Source organism: Bactrocera tryoni, chromosome 2, assembly GCF_016617805.1.
Source record: "Bactrocera tryoni isolate S06 chromosome 2, CSIRO_BtryS06_freeze2, whole genome shotgun sequence".
In the NCBI taxonomy this organism is placed as follows: domain Eukaryota; kingdom Metazoa; phylum Arthropoda; class Insecta; order Diptera; family Tephritidae; genus Bactrocera; species Bactrocera tryoni.
The window spans coordinates 37743794-37757802 of record NC_052500.1 but is presented as its reverse complement, the minus strand read 5'-3'; the positions used below and the strand labels follow the sequence as shown (position 1 = coordinate 37757802).

General features: G+C 34.9%; 1 protein-coding gene across 1 annotated transcript in view; it reads left to right on the top strand.

Annotated features, from left to right (window-relative positions):
• Positions 1-14009, top strand: part of LOC120768077 (nitric oxide synthase-like) — a 187895-nt gene that overhangs the window by 17898 nt on the left and 155988 nt on the right. Inside the window, exon 2 of the mRNA XM_040094607.1 lies at positions 10151-10290. Within this exon, the coding sequence (XP_039950541.1) occupies positions 10151-10290 (140 nt within the window). The remainder of the gene's footprint in view (positions 1-10150; positions 10291-14009) is intronic.

The window sequence follows — 14009 nt, the reverse complement described above, 5'->3', positions numbered from 1 at the left end:
ACCGACGAAGCTCACGTTCAACAAATAAAAGATTTGGTGTTGAAAAACCGTCGATTAACAATTAGAGACCTTGCTGATGAAGTTGGCATATCGAAAGGCTCAGCCAATACCATTTTGAAGGATGTTTTGGGCCTCAGTGCTATCCGCCTAAAAAGGCCGGAATTGTGGAAAGACAATTCCTGGTTTTTACACCACGATAATGCACCATCCCATACTGCCCTCGTAATTCGTGATCATTTCGCCAAAAAGTCAACCCATGTCGTTCCGCAACCACCGTATTCACCTGATCTGGCGCCGTGCGACTTCTGGCTGTACACCAAGCTCAAAAGACCGCTCTGGGGACACCGTTTTTATACGATAGAGGAGATTCAAGCCGCAGCGAAGACGGAACTGAAGGCCATCCCGGAAAATGACTACAACCAGTGTTTCGAAGATTGGCATAAGTGCATTGCATCGGGAGGGGATTACTTTGATGAGGATGAAATTGATTTGGAAGAATAAATAAAGAATTTTCAAAATAAATACAATGTCACCTTATTTTTTGTGCACAGTAGTATTTCGGTATGGAATTCTTTCTTTCTCTTTTTCTCATTTAAGCGCTTTTTTTAATTTACGTACAGCAGATTTCATTTGAAAAGCATTGATTGTGTTCAAAGTGTACGGACGTGTTTTTGAATTCGCTCCGTGATTCTAATTTTTGCAAAAAGTAAGCAAACAAAAATAATAAATAGAAACAAACAAACAAATAAAAAACAGTGCACACAAACTTTTAATAATAAACATTAACAAATAGTGCACAAAACAAATATATAAAAACAAAAAACAAAACAAAAAAACAAACAATTATGAGTGCTTCGCAGCCTCAACCGCAAAACCGTAGGCATTCCTTAAATGCCTACTTCAGTTTTGTCGAGCCAAAAAAAGCAACTCCTGGCAAAAACAAATGTAACGGCGATGATGAGTCATCGCATCGATCAGATGAAAGAGAGACTAAGCAAGCGCAGTCCACTGACAGCAGCCACTATGCAGCCAGCAAGCACCCGGACAGCGAAGGAAAATAAAATGCAAGGTGAGAATGTACCAAGCAAAAAAGGGCCATCAGTTCAGACTGGTATTGATCGCTACATTAACGTAAAAAGGAAATTGAGTCCTATTAAAACAGCGGTCAATACCAAAAAATTTCAAGCAAACACGCCAAACACCAAAAAGCCAGAAATTCTAAATGGCAACAGATTTGCCTTATTAAGCAAAGGGCCTAACGACGAAGCAAAGGGTACCACCACGGTCGTGAATGCCAAACCCCCTCCAATCTATTTGCGTGAGCGTAGCTCAAATGCGCTTGTTTCAAAAATGAGCAATATAATAGGCACAAACAATTTCCACATTGTGCCCCTGAAAAAAGGTAACATAGATGAAACAAAAATTCAAACATACACTGAAAAAAGTTTCATGGAAATTGTAAAATTCCTATCAAATAATAACAAGAATTACTGAAGAGCTCAAAAGGCCTAGTAGTTGTCATAAAAGGTATAGAGTCTTCGGTAGACTCTAACGATGTTAGAGAAGCACTAGAAGAAGGTGGTTTTAGCATTAAATCAGTAGTAAATATTTTTAACAAGAACAAAGTCCCACAACCAATGTTTAAAATAGAATTGATGCCAGATTCTAACAAATTAAAGAAAAACGAAGTACACCCGATTTACAATTTAAAATATCTTCTCCATCCCAGAATCACCGTTGAGGAACCACACAAGAGAAATGGTCCAGTACAATGTACAAACTGCCAAGAGTATGGACACACGAAAGCATATTGCACTCTACGAAGTGTATGTGTAGTATGTGGTGATCTACATCCAACTTCAAAATGTACTCTTAAAAAAGAGGATTTAAATAAAAAATGCAGCAATTGTAGAGGAAATCACACTGCTAACTACAGGGGTTGCCCTGTATACAAAGATTTAAAATTGAAGTTGTCACAGGGCATCCAAGCACGTCGTAACCAAATGATGAATATTCCATCTAATGAAAATATTAAAATCCCCGTCCACATTTCAAAACCAGTAAATCTTAAGGACAATGCTACACAAGGGAGTTATGCAAACGTGGTGAAAGGCAATACTACACAAATGCAATTGCCCCAAAATCAACCAAATGGAAGCGTTGAAACTATGATTTTAAACCTCACCCAATGTATGACACAATTTATGGCTTCAATGCAAAATATGATTCAAGAGGTAATCAAATCACAAAACCAAATGTTGCAAACTTTTTTAAGTAAAAAATGAGTGTATTGAACATTTGTTTATGGAATGCTAACGGTGTTAACCAACATAAATTGGAACTTATTAGATTTCTGGATGAAAATAGTATCGATGTAATGTTATTGTCAGAAACTCATCTTACGAACAAAAACAATTTCTTTATACCGGGATTTAGACTCTATGTTACAAACCACCCAGATGGAAAGGCACATGGAGGAACAGCAGTGTTGGTTAGAAAACGGTCAAATCACCACACATCAGAATCTTATGCCACCGCGCAATTACAAGCTACAACAATAACTATTAAAAATCGCTGCGGGGACTTAAATCTGACATCCATATACTGTCCACCTCGGTTTAAAATTACAGACATCCAATTCAAAGACTTTTTTGGAAGACTAGGCCATAGATTTATAGCAGGTGGAGATTACAATGCAAAGCACACGTATTGGGGCTCACGGCTAATTAATCCGAAAGGACGACAGCTGTATCACACTATTATAAATAGGCACAATAACCTTGACATAATATCTCCTGGTAAGCCGACATATTGGCCTAGTGATCGTAAAAAAATACCAGATTTAATTGATTTTGCTGTAATCAAAAATATAGATAAATCGCTTATAACAGCTGATACAAGTACTGATCTATCTTCTGATCACTCTCCTGTACTAATAAAGTTATGTGAACAACCCATATTTGTTAATCCAAAAGTAGGTTTGACTTCTTATAAAACGAATTGGCTAAAATATAAAAAATACGTGAGTAGCCACATTAATGTTGAGTACAAAATAAATACAGGTAGAGATATCGACGAAAGCATAGAAGAACTCAATGATATAATAACTAAAGCAGCTGTCTTAGCAACACCAAACAAAAGCTATAAGCCGCTTGGTGCCAGAAAAATTACTAACAAAGAAATAGAAAAGCTTGTAAACGAAAAAAGGCGTGCAAGGCGTGAATGGCAGATAAGTCGCTCCCCTTCCACTCAGCTTTAATTGAAATCAGCTGCACGTAAACTAAAAAAAGCGCTTAAACGTGAGGAAGAATCCAATACCGAAATGTATATAAAGAAGCTGTGTCCAAATTCAAGCAAGCAAAATTCTCTTTGGAAAGCCCAAAAGTTCCTGAAGCCACCAACTAACTCCAACATGCCTATACGAGACATGGGCGGAAATTGGGCTCGAAGTGACGAGGAAAAGGCTAATTGTTTTGCAAATTACCTAGAAAAGGTATTTCAACCAAATTGCCCAAAGAACAACTTCGAGTTGTCCAGCTTACCCAACACAGTTAACGAGTCACTCGAGTCTTTTAAGACTTCACCTACTGAAATTATTAGAATAATAAAAGTACTTAAACCAAAAAAGTCACCAGGACATGATAATATTACCCCAAAAATGCTAATTGAGTTACCAAATATTGCTGTGGATGTGCTCTCTTCGCTCTTCAGTGCAATTCTTAATCTCGGATACTATCCTATTTCATGGAAAAAGTCGCAGATTATCTTGATAGATAAACTTGGGAAAGACTTAACACAGCCGTCTTCATACAGACCAATCAGTCTTCTACCCTGTCTTTCTAAAATATTTGAAAAAGTGTTACTATCAAAGATGTCTCCTTTCCTCCACGAAAATAATATAATACCAAAGCACCAATTCTGGTTTCGTGAAAAACATAGCATTCAGCTTTATTTCTAGACGTGGCTCAGGCGTTTGATAAGGTGTGGCATGAAGGCCTTTTGTATAAGATTAAAAACATTCTACCTTTAGAATTGTATAAAACATTGGAGTCTTATTTAAAAAATAGACAATTTATGGTAAAAGTGGGAGATTTCATATCTGACGAACGACAGATAAGGGCTGGTGTACCTCAGGGTAGTGTTTTAGGCCCAACTCTATACATCATATATACTGCAGATCTTCCTACAGCTAATAATATATTGACCTCAACTTTTGCGGATGACACAGCTTTAGTGAGTAACAAATGTGCCATAATAGCATCAAGAATGTGCAAAGCCGAGCACTTAAGGTCTGTCGAAGAATGGCTAGCCAACTGGCGTATAAATGTAAATGAACAAAAATGCAAGCATGTTACACGTTTTCACTAAGACCTAAAATGTGTCCGGCAGTAAAAATGAACAATATTCTAGTACCCCAAGCGAACGACGTAACTTATCTTGGTATTCACCTAGATAGAAGACTTACGTGGAGAAAACACATATCTAGTAAAATAACTTGCATGAAGATAAGAGCTGCAAATTTAGATTGGCTTTTAAATAAAAACTCCAAACTTAGCCTAGACAACAAAGTGCTTTTATATAATGCGGCCATAAAGCCGATTTGGATGTATGGCATTCAACTGTGGGGTACGGCCTGTGCAACTAATATTGATATAATACAAAGGTTCCAATCAAAAATGCTTAGAACAATCACGTGTTTACCATGGTACATGCGTAATGACAATATCCATAAAGACCTTGGTATTTCTATGGTAAAGAAAGAAGTAGAAGACAGCAGAATTAAATATATATCTAAACTTCGAGATCACCCAAACCCTTTGGCTAATGCTTTGGTACATTCCTGCGATCAAACACGCCTTAAAAGAAGAGATATGCCTGCGTACTAAGGAGCAACGTATCACCAAAACAGCTCAAACACTTGCTTGAGCTTGTCTAGTTTTTAAATAGATTTAAGATTTTAAAACTTATTGTTAGGCTTTTAAAACAAAAAGCAGATTCAATTAATAAAAAAGATATTGCAAACAAGATTCTCGAACTTCGTGGTGACTTTATACCGCATATATTTTTCAATATGTGAGTTATCCCAACAAAAATAATAGGCCGTTTTTGAGCGAAAACGGGGCCTAGCAAATATCAGGATTTTCGAACATCCGACTGATTTTACTGTATATGGTTAATTATACGCCTTTAGGTATTTCCCTGGCTTTGATTCTTGCAAGTTGCAAGAGTATAAAATTCTCGGTTGCACCCGTACTTAGCCCTTCTTGTTATTGGATATATTGTCATTATTATTTGCTTTTAAAACATGAGCAAAAGTAGATTTTTTGATGTTTCAGCTATAAATTTAGGAACTTCTTGTTGATGAGGATCATTATTTTTTGTTCTGAAATCTACAGGACCATCTACCTTCGTGCTAGACCATCACCTTTTTTGTGGCCGATTGTGTTAGCTCGTATTTTTTATAATTCTATGGCAACAAACCACCCTTGATAGTTAGCTGGAAGCCCTTCGCCACAGTTGCAGCATTTAGACTGTTGTCTCGCTGGTTTTCACATTAAGGTGTGATAGGCTTGTCGGCGCATTTAATCAATCCATAAATGTTTTTAATAATTTTCCATTCAAAATAATACTATGATGCTTGACATTACAAAACGTTTCATCAAATACATTTAAATTTCACAAATTCATTTAATTTTCATTGTTTTACATTTTTTATAAGTGGTCTTGAACAATGCAACAAATCCCTTCGTTTGCATATTCTTTTGGTAAGATTTCAATTTAGTCATCGCTCGTTTCCAATTGCTAAACGTCAAAACCTCCTGAACTCGATCAGCTGTCAAAGTTCAGGATTAGTTTGTTCAATTCAGTAACAATTTTCAATTACCAATGATTAAAAACATTTATTATTTGGGAACTAAAAGGCTATATTATTTTTATTAAGTATTGTAAGATCAAAAATCAGTTGTTTTAATTTATCATAAAACCATAAAAAAGATATTAGTTTCGCAGCATATTAGAAGTCCAATATAAAATAATTTTTAATTGTAATAAATGTTGGGTGTTTTAATTTAAGTGCCCAAAAATCATTAATTTGTCCTATCTGGCTACGATGGAAAATTATATAAAAAACGCTTACTTTTAGGCGCTCTCATACTGGAATAAGTTGGGCATCCCTTTATCCCTGACTTGTACCGTGCTTTGAATTGATGAGCCGATTTTGTTAACTTTGTGCCTTTTTCCACCAAAATTATTTAATTTTTATAGCACGCACAATTACTCACTCTTCTAACAAGCATAGTTGCCATCTATTTGCAATCTTATACAAGTATGTCTACCATAAATAAAGAAGAGCGAAATATAAAATAAGGTATTACTACCCACAACAGTTATCCCCATCGAACACCGACGAGAACTTTTCAAATTTAGGACCCTTCAAACAACCATCATTCATATATGTACATACATACAGAGCATTCAAGCAGAACCTATAGTCTTACTGCAACTAGCAAATACGCTTTCAAGCTAACATATAGTACAAATAGTAAGAATTGACATAAGGTTTCATCGTTAATGCTATCAGATCCCAACAGTAATGTCCCATCTCGAATACATGGATATTTCATTAGGCAGCGACCTTATACCGCAAATAATACTTGAAGATGTTGTAAATTTCTAACACCATTATTTCAAAACACTATTTTCGGTTGTATACTAAGTGGACAGGTCTAAGAGACTGTTTTCATGTTAATTCCTCTATTCAAAACGGAGTTATATATAATCCAACCAAATCGTCCAAATTTAATAATGAATATTCCCAAAGAAAATTTGTTGTACAGTAATTTGCTTAAATAAAAAAAGCCCTATGCATGGAAAACATAATAAGACATACTTAATTGTCCCAGAAAAATCGATACACTTACACAATATTGGATTATACTCACATCTTCGAGCAATTGATCGTTCCCCCGAGCAGTCAGAGTAAAGGTGGCTCTTATCGCATCTACTTGTATCTAAGCACTAAGCGAAATTGGAAATTACAAAATTATTACATTACTAACTCGAAATGAAGCCGTTCTAAATTTACGGCCAATCACTGTATGTTAGCAAGATCCCTTTAATTTTAGTGCCCTAATCCCAGATACACCTCATGTTTTAAATATATGTATAATGCCATTATTCCATCACCAATTATTCCTACGTTATTATGTATTTTGCGCCCTCGACTAGTCCACTAGCAATACGCCGAAATACATGCAACAGATTATACATATGTATAATACTAAGCAAAATATTCGCCTAGGGGGCACAGGATGTTTAAATGAGCTAAGCCTCAGACCCTACTCTACCCGGCAAAAACTGCCGCTCCCTAAAACTACTCACCACACCTGGAAATATCACGCACTTTAAAACCATATTTGGACACACCATTCGGGATATCACCACACGACTTAACACCACATATTGTGACATCCCAAACCACAACTAACAAAAAGAACGGTGCACGCAGCTGATTCATATCATTCGATCAAAGCAACCATCCGTACACCGAAATTCAAGCATTTTCATTATAAACAGCCGTATGCGTGACCAGTATAGGATGTGCTTTTCTACAATCACATTTTGACCAACCTGAACGGTTTCGAATCAGGTTGAGTACATTGAGGTCAGAGAAAAAGAAGACGGGTTGATCGCATTAATTTGCTCAGGTATACTGGAGAACATATTTTTAAACAATCATACGAGTATATCTAAATGTATAACTTATACACTGAACGACATATCCGGTTTAACTAGGAGTGGAGTTAATTCGCATATATGGTATAAGGCCCACCGGAAGTGTGAAAATTGTATAATCATTAGGTATATGGGGCCTAAGAGATGTATTGACTCATTTTAACTCTTTCTGCCAATACCACATACTAATGATATCCTTTTTAAGTTTCTTTAAGTTTTCAAAATAATTTCCATATAATTCTTTGTATCAACATGTTGCAAGATTATAAAAACATTTTAGCGGAAATTTTGGACCCAAAGACTTTCGTATTCCACCAAGGTAAATATCCAAAGAACATGACTTACAGAGTTAAGGAAAACTTATTTACAACTGCAAACAGATTCAATATCACCCTGTCCTCAATACTTAAATCTTTTAGATCATGTTTGATTTTTGCTAGAGACAAAGATTCTTAAACACCAAAAACCTCTAAAGATTTCTCTAGAGAGGCCCTGAGCATCGAATGAGAAACAATTTTTACTATTTTGGCACACTCTTCTGAGGGCTATTTAAATTTTATTCAATTGGCATTTTGAAGTAATACTTCACACTTTCTCTCAGCACTGACATTAAAAAAAAAAAAGTGGAAACCCGTTCTGTCTGTCTGTCCCTCCATGTAAGTTGTATCTTGAGTAAAAATTAAGATATCTTGATGAAACTTGGTAAATATATGCCCCATAAGAAGTTTGATATTGTAGATGGGCGCAGACGGACCTGCCACGCCCACTAACGGCATTAACTGAAAACCATACGAAACATAACCAACCCGTTAATTAAAATAAAGAACAACGAATCACTTTAAAGAATAATCCTCTAAATAAGTTTAATGAAAATATCTTCTAAACCTTTTAAACTATATTTCCTAAATTTACACAGGACTTATATTGTTAACACTTCTTATTATGGTGTGAAAATTGGCTCAATCCGAAGTAGCACCTGTTGGTAAGAGATATTCTGTGTTGGAAAACTTCGCTTTGATACGGATTGTGCATGCCCTCAAATCGTAATCCTTAATTCGTTTGTCATGGTCATCATCAAAAGGTTGGTTTCTATTTCGAGGCTTTTTGTTCCTTTTCATAGGGGGCGTTTTTTACCTGGCGGGTCCCAAACCCAGCGCACAACCCTGTGGAGGGGATGTTTTGCTTTCTCACTTCAGCTCGCTTTCAAACGGATGTTCTTTGGCTACCCAGAGGATATTTGGTCTAGGACCGCACAACCCGTGAGCTGCTTGAGCCATGTGTATGATAATCGTTTTTGGTCACTCCCAAGTGATTGGCAATCAGGGAACTTTCCTCACTTACGTGAACTTTACATGAAAAATACTTTTGAAGTCTCTAGATACCTTTAGTTGACTTTGACTAGGTGCCTTTAGATAAATTTTTACCGGACATATTGGTGTGAGGTATATAATTAAAATTTATAAATAATCTTTTTTTTTGATAAAAGTATGTCTGATTCTCAAAAATATAGATTGATAATGGTATGTGAGGTACCTTAATGAGACCCAGAAATCATTTAATAAGAATGTGGCATATTACAAGTTTGTGGTTTTGGCTAAACTAAATAAAATCGATTAAGGGCGATTTATTATAATTTTCGCTTTGATTATAAACAATTCACGATTTTGTCAAATAATGAAGTAGAACCCTTTTGCTAACACCTGTAGGTGTTTAACTGGGCTGGGATCCTTTCAAGTTGCAAAAGTTTTAAATTTTCGTACACATCCAAACTTATCCCTTCCTTCCTTGTTTCTAGTAGTGCTTGTTTTATTTAGGTAACCTCATTTTTATCGGTACTTCATTTGGTTTTTTAAGAAAATAGTTGTAAAAGGTAGAGTTAACTCGAATTATTTTTCCTATTACTTTTTCTCCTACTCTTCTTCATTAAAGAAACATGCCACGTTTTCTGAGAACAATTCCATCCAAAGCAATTGCCTTATCCATCGAAAATCCTAAGACATCTGCTCTATAGCATTTCGTTGAGATAACAGGATTTTTGAACTCTGTTTATCAGTTTTTACAAAGTAATACTTAATTCCGCATTCGCCATAAAATATCTAAATTAAGTGCGCTTATACTTGCAATTCTGCACTGTGTGTGTTATTGTGATAATACCAATTATGGATTAGTAAATTAATATACAAGTATTAATAAAAATTATGTGGAGTGTTATTTTAACTACTTACGGTTGACGGATTATGCCGATTTCAATCCATAGAAATTTTTTATAGCTTTAAACATTTTATTGAAGCACGAACTTTTGATTAATTTGTTTGCATACTTTATAAGTAATCTGGTTGGATCACCAATTTTTGAGTTATTATTTATTTTAAAATACCATAATTAATAATGAATATTTATCTACCTTTTTATATAGGTTTGCATAAAATTGGGTTGGAAAGGTAGAGGGACAGAATGGGACATTTTGCCTTTGGTTGTATCAGCGAATGGCCATGATCCGGACTATTTCGACTATCCGCCAGAATTGATCCTGGAAGTTCCATTAAGTCATCCAAAGTAAGTTTGCCATCTACATAAATATGTTGTACATTAACTCCAAGCGATGGCGTATTCCCACTAGTTATGATCGATTATGATATTTCAAATACTTTTGAAGTCTGCCACCTTATGACCAAAAATTCAATATCTGTGATTTCAGGGATTGCTATTTTAAAATCCCTGAAAATTTATATTGCTATTGCGATCTTAACGAAAATATGAAAGCATTTGTTCTATGTATTTATTTCATAAATTCGTCACACAAGCTTTCAAATTTGGTTTTAACAATAAACAAAATTTAAAATATAACTAAATTAAAAAATTCCTTAATCAGTTGCAACTTCTTAAAACAAATAAACTTATTTAACTAAGACATGTTTCTAACATTTGCATTTAAAAATATAGAATGTTAGCCTTTTCACCACCTAAGCGGCAGTAGAAAATATTGGCTGTAGCATGCCTATTTGGACATGTTTTTTTTTAAATTTGTTAACGTTGTTTTCTATGAAATTTTTTACTTGAAAATAGTATATTTCTTTTTAACTGATTTTCCATGATAAATTTCCTGCTATTATTAAAAATCATAAGAACGTTACTCTTACTTGCCACTTTTCTGCTATTACGATCACAAGTAACCCTATTAAACTCGCAATTTCCCAATTTTTTGTGAACCCTTATCTCAATAGCAATTTACAGCAACGAACTGCTATCGCAAGTCATAGAGTGACCAGGTATTTATAAAAAGTGATCACATTTGTATGAAATATTCTCACTTAAACATGTATTATATTTTATACACTCTAGCGAGAAGCTGTAACAAAACACCAAATAGACAGCATAAAATTGTAAACTTAAAACAGCGACATTAATATTCATTCACAAAAATTCACTACGTGAAATATACTGCCAGAAACGTTCCACACTCTTATTGAGTTCCTTGATCATCAATCAAAAAGCTCAAATTAGTTTAACGACGTTTTAATAATCTATATATTATTCTAAGACAAGGCGCTTATTTCCAGAGATCTACAAAACGTACAGAGACAAATAATACATCAAATTAAAGTGTGCGATCTGAAACTTTGCACAAATTTTACAGATTTTAAATTCATTTAACCACTTTTGATATATTTGCGTTTAAAGTTCTTCAATTTTTACATTAAGCTAATATAAGCAGCGCTTCTACAGAAAAGAGCATACATATATGTAAAAGAATGAATAATTAAAAATGTTTCTGTCATTTGCTTTCGTTACACACATACCCACATACCCGAAGGCGCGAGTGCGAAATCTAACAACAGCAATGTTGTCTGCTCTTGATACGAGACTCTTTGGTTCGAGAGAGAGCTGTCAAAACTCGCATTTTTATAGCATCTGCCAATGATGCCACTGCTGAAAAATATTAACTTGGGTATTTAATAAATTATACAAAACACTAAATTAAACACTTTGAAAATGCATACATACATATATATGTAGATGTTAAAATGCAAAATCATTAATTAATTTACATAAACATTTATTTTGCCAAAATATGTTCGCACAGTTTCATTTCACACTAGTTTCGTCAAGTAATTACAGAGCTGCTTTTCTGGCATCCCGCCTTTTTCACTAACTGCTGGTTGACGGCACCCTGATTGTGTTTTGTTGCCAGCTCAGAAAACAGATCAGCTGCAAGCGAGAGAGCAAGAAAAGAGATTCTAATCAAGTTATCTATGACAATAAGAGAATGACGAATATTACAAATTACAAATGTTTGCTTTGGCATGTGCATATGTACATACATATGCATGCGCTAAGGCGCTATCTATGATTTGACATGCGCTCTCTTCTATGTTGCACGAATATTTATGTACGAGCTAAGGAACACTGCGCTTTGACATGCGCACTCTACTTTGTTTTATATTCACACATACATACTTACAAACATATGTATGTATATACATACATATGTATGGGCGAAGACGAAAGTTCAAAATCTAACAGAAATATTGTTGTCGGCGTTATTTTGATTAGAAGTGTTATTGCGTTAGGTAAGCTTTGAGTCAGTTCAGTTTTCTTCCAAAAGTCAAGGCGGCTATTACCAGCGAATACATACATACCACATCGAATTTCAGTTCAGATTCAGATTAATTATTAAACCAAAGGCGAATTAGACGAAAAAGGAGTTTAACAGGTCGAAGAGAAGAGGTGAATGTTATAGATAAAAAGGAATTTTTAATTGTTAATGTATGTATGTACACTCGGTTTTTTACGCGATCTCTTTTTACGCTATTTCACTTTAACGCGGTTATTTTTGCAGCGCAAATTCCTTTTTTTACGCGAATTTCTCACTTTAACGCGATTGCTTTTTTTCGTTTTTTGCTTGGTCTTAAACTTGCAGCAGAATCGGAAAATTATTTTGTAGCAAATGATACTGATGCCGAACGTGCACGAATTTTTCAAAAAGAATTGAGTCTCTGCATGTTAAGATATAAAGAACTACATCGGAATTTATTGGGTCCAAAATGAAGCATTCAAACAAAATTAACTGAATTTATGGTGCAAACTCAGTCGGAGATGCTAAGTCAATCAGAACATCAATCCCTAGTTCTTACTATTGATTCTGATACAAATTCTAGTGATATCAGTGCCGGCCATCAAAAAAAGCGGCTAAGGATAATTTCCACTACGGATAATGACAGTGATTAAACAGCATTCAACGGTTTTTTCAATAAATCTACTTATTTTCTATTTTTTTCTCTTTTATATATGGTTTTTGTTTTGTATTCTTTATTTTGTTATGAATGAATAAATCATAAGTCTGAAATTTGAAACTTATTGTATTGTTTTTGAATATTTTTTTGCGCGTATATTTTATGTAATACGCGATATTTTTTATATTCGGAACCAATTTGTCAGTTAATATTGGAAAACTAACCATTTTTACGCGATTTTTTTTTACGCGATTAGTGGCAGAACCGAAAATCGCGTAAAAAAAGGACTGAGTGTATATGAATTGACCTGTTTTATTAGAGCCGTAGTCATGCAGGATCTATGGCAAGTTATTTCAAAGCTGCCCTAAACTCCGTAGTTCTTCCGGAGTATAGTTCGCTGGGGGTTTGACTAATATATGTTTACACTGTAAAGCAAAACATTTCGGAAGTGAAAAGGTACCTGTACTTTTCATTGTTTTATATTCGTAATATATGTATATACATACTTATTGTCTTAATATTTGGTTGAAATTGTTACTAGTTAAGAAATGGCTTTACGACATGTTGTCATGGCGGAAAAGTTAAACTTCAAGAATTACGTGTACCTGAGTTTTTGAAAGATGTGTTAGAAAATGATTTGAGCTCTTGGCGGGGACACTATTTGGAGAATATTCGGCAGCTAAATAGTTCGTTTGCTTTTGCATCATTCGAAGCGAAAATTGCGCAGCCTACAGGGCGCGGACCATATTGCTTCCGAATACATGGATCAATATATCATAGGGTAGGTCCATTGCATGCAGATCATCCTTCAGAATTCACCTACGCCCAGCTGTTTATTCTTGACACGGATCAAGCAACTGATATAAGGGCACAACATAATTCAAACTGCGATAGGTATTTGCTGAGAGAAATCCACGAAATGCTTTCAAATATTAACCCCTTGGCAAATGAGTATAAGCATATGGCGCAGGTTGAACGCGAAGAGGAACAGAGGGCCAGAGAAGAAAATCGCAATGCTCGCCGAATTAGCATGCTACTTTT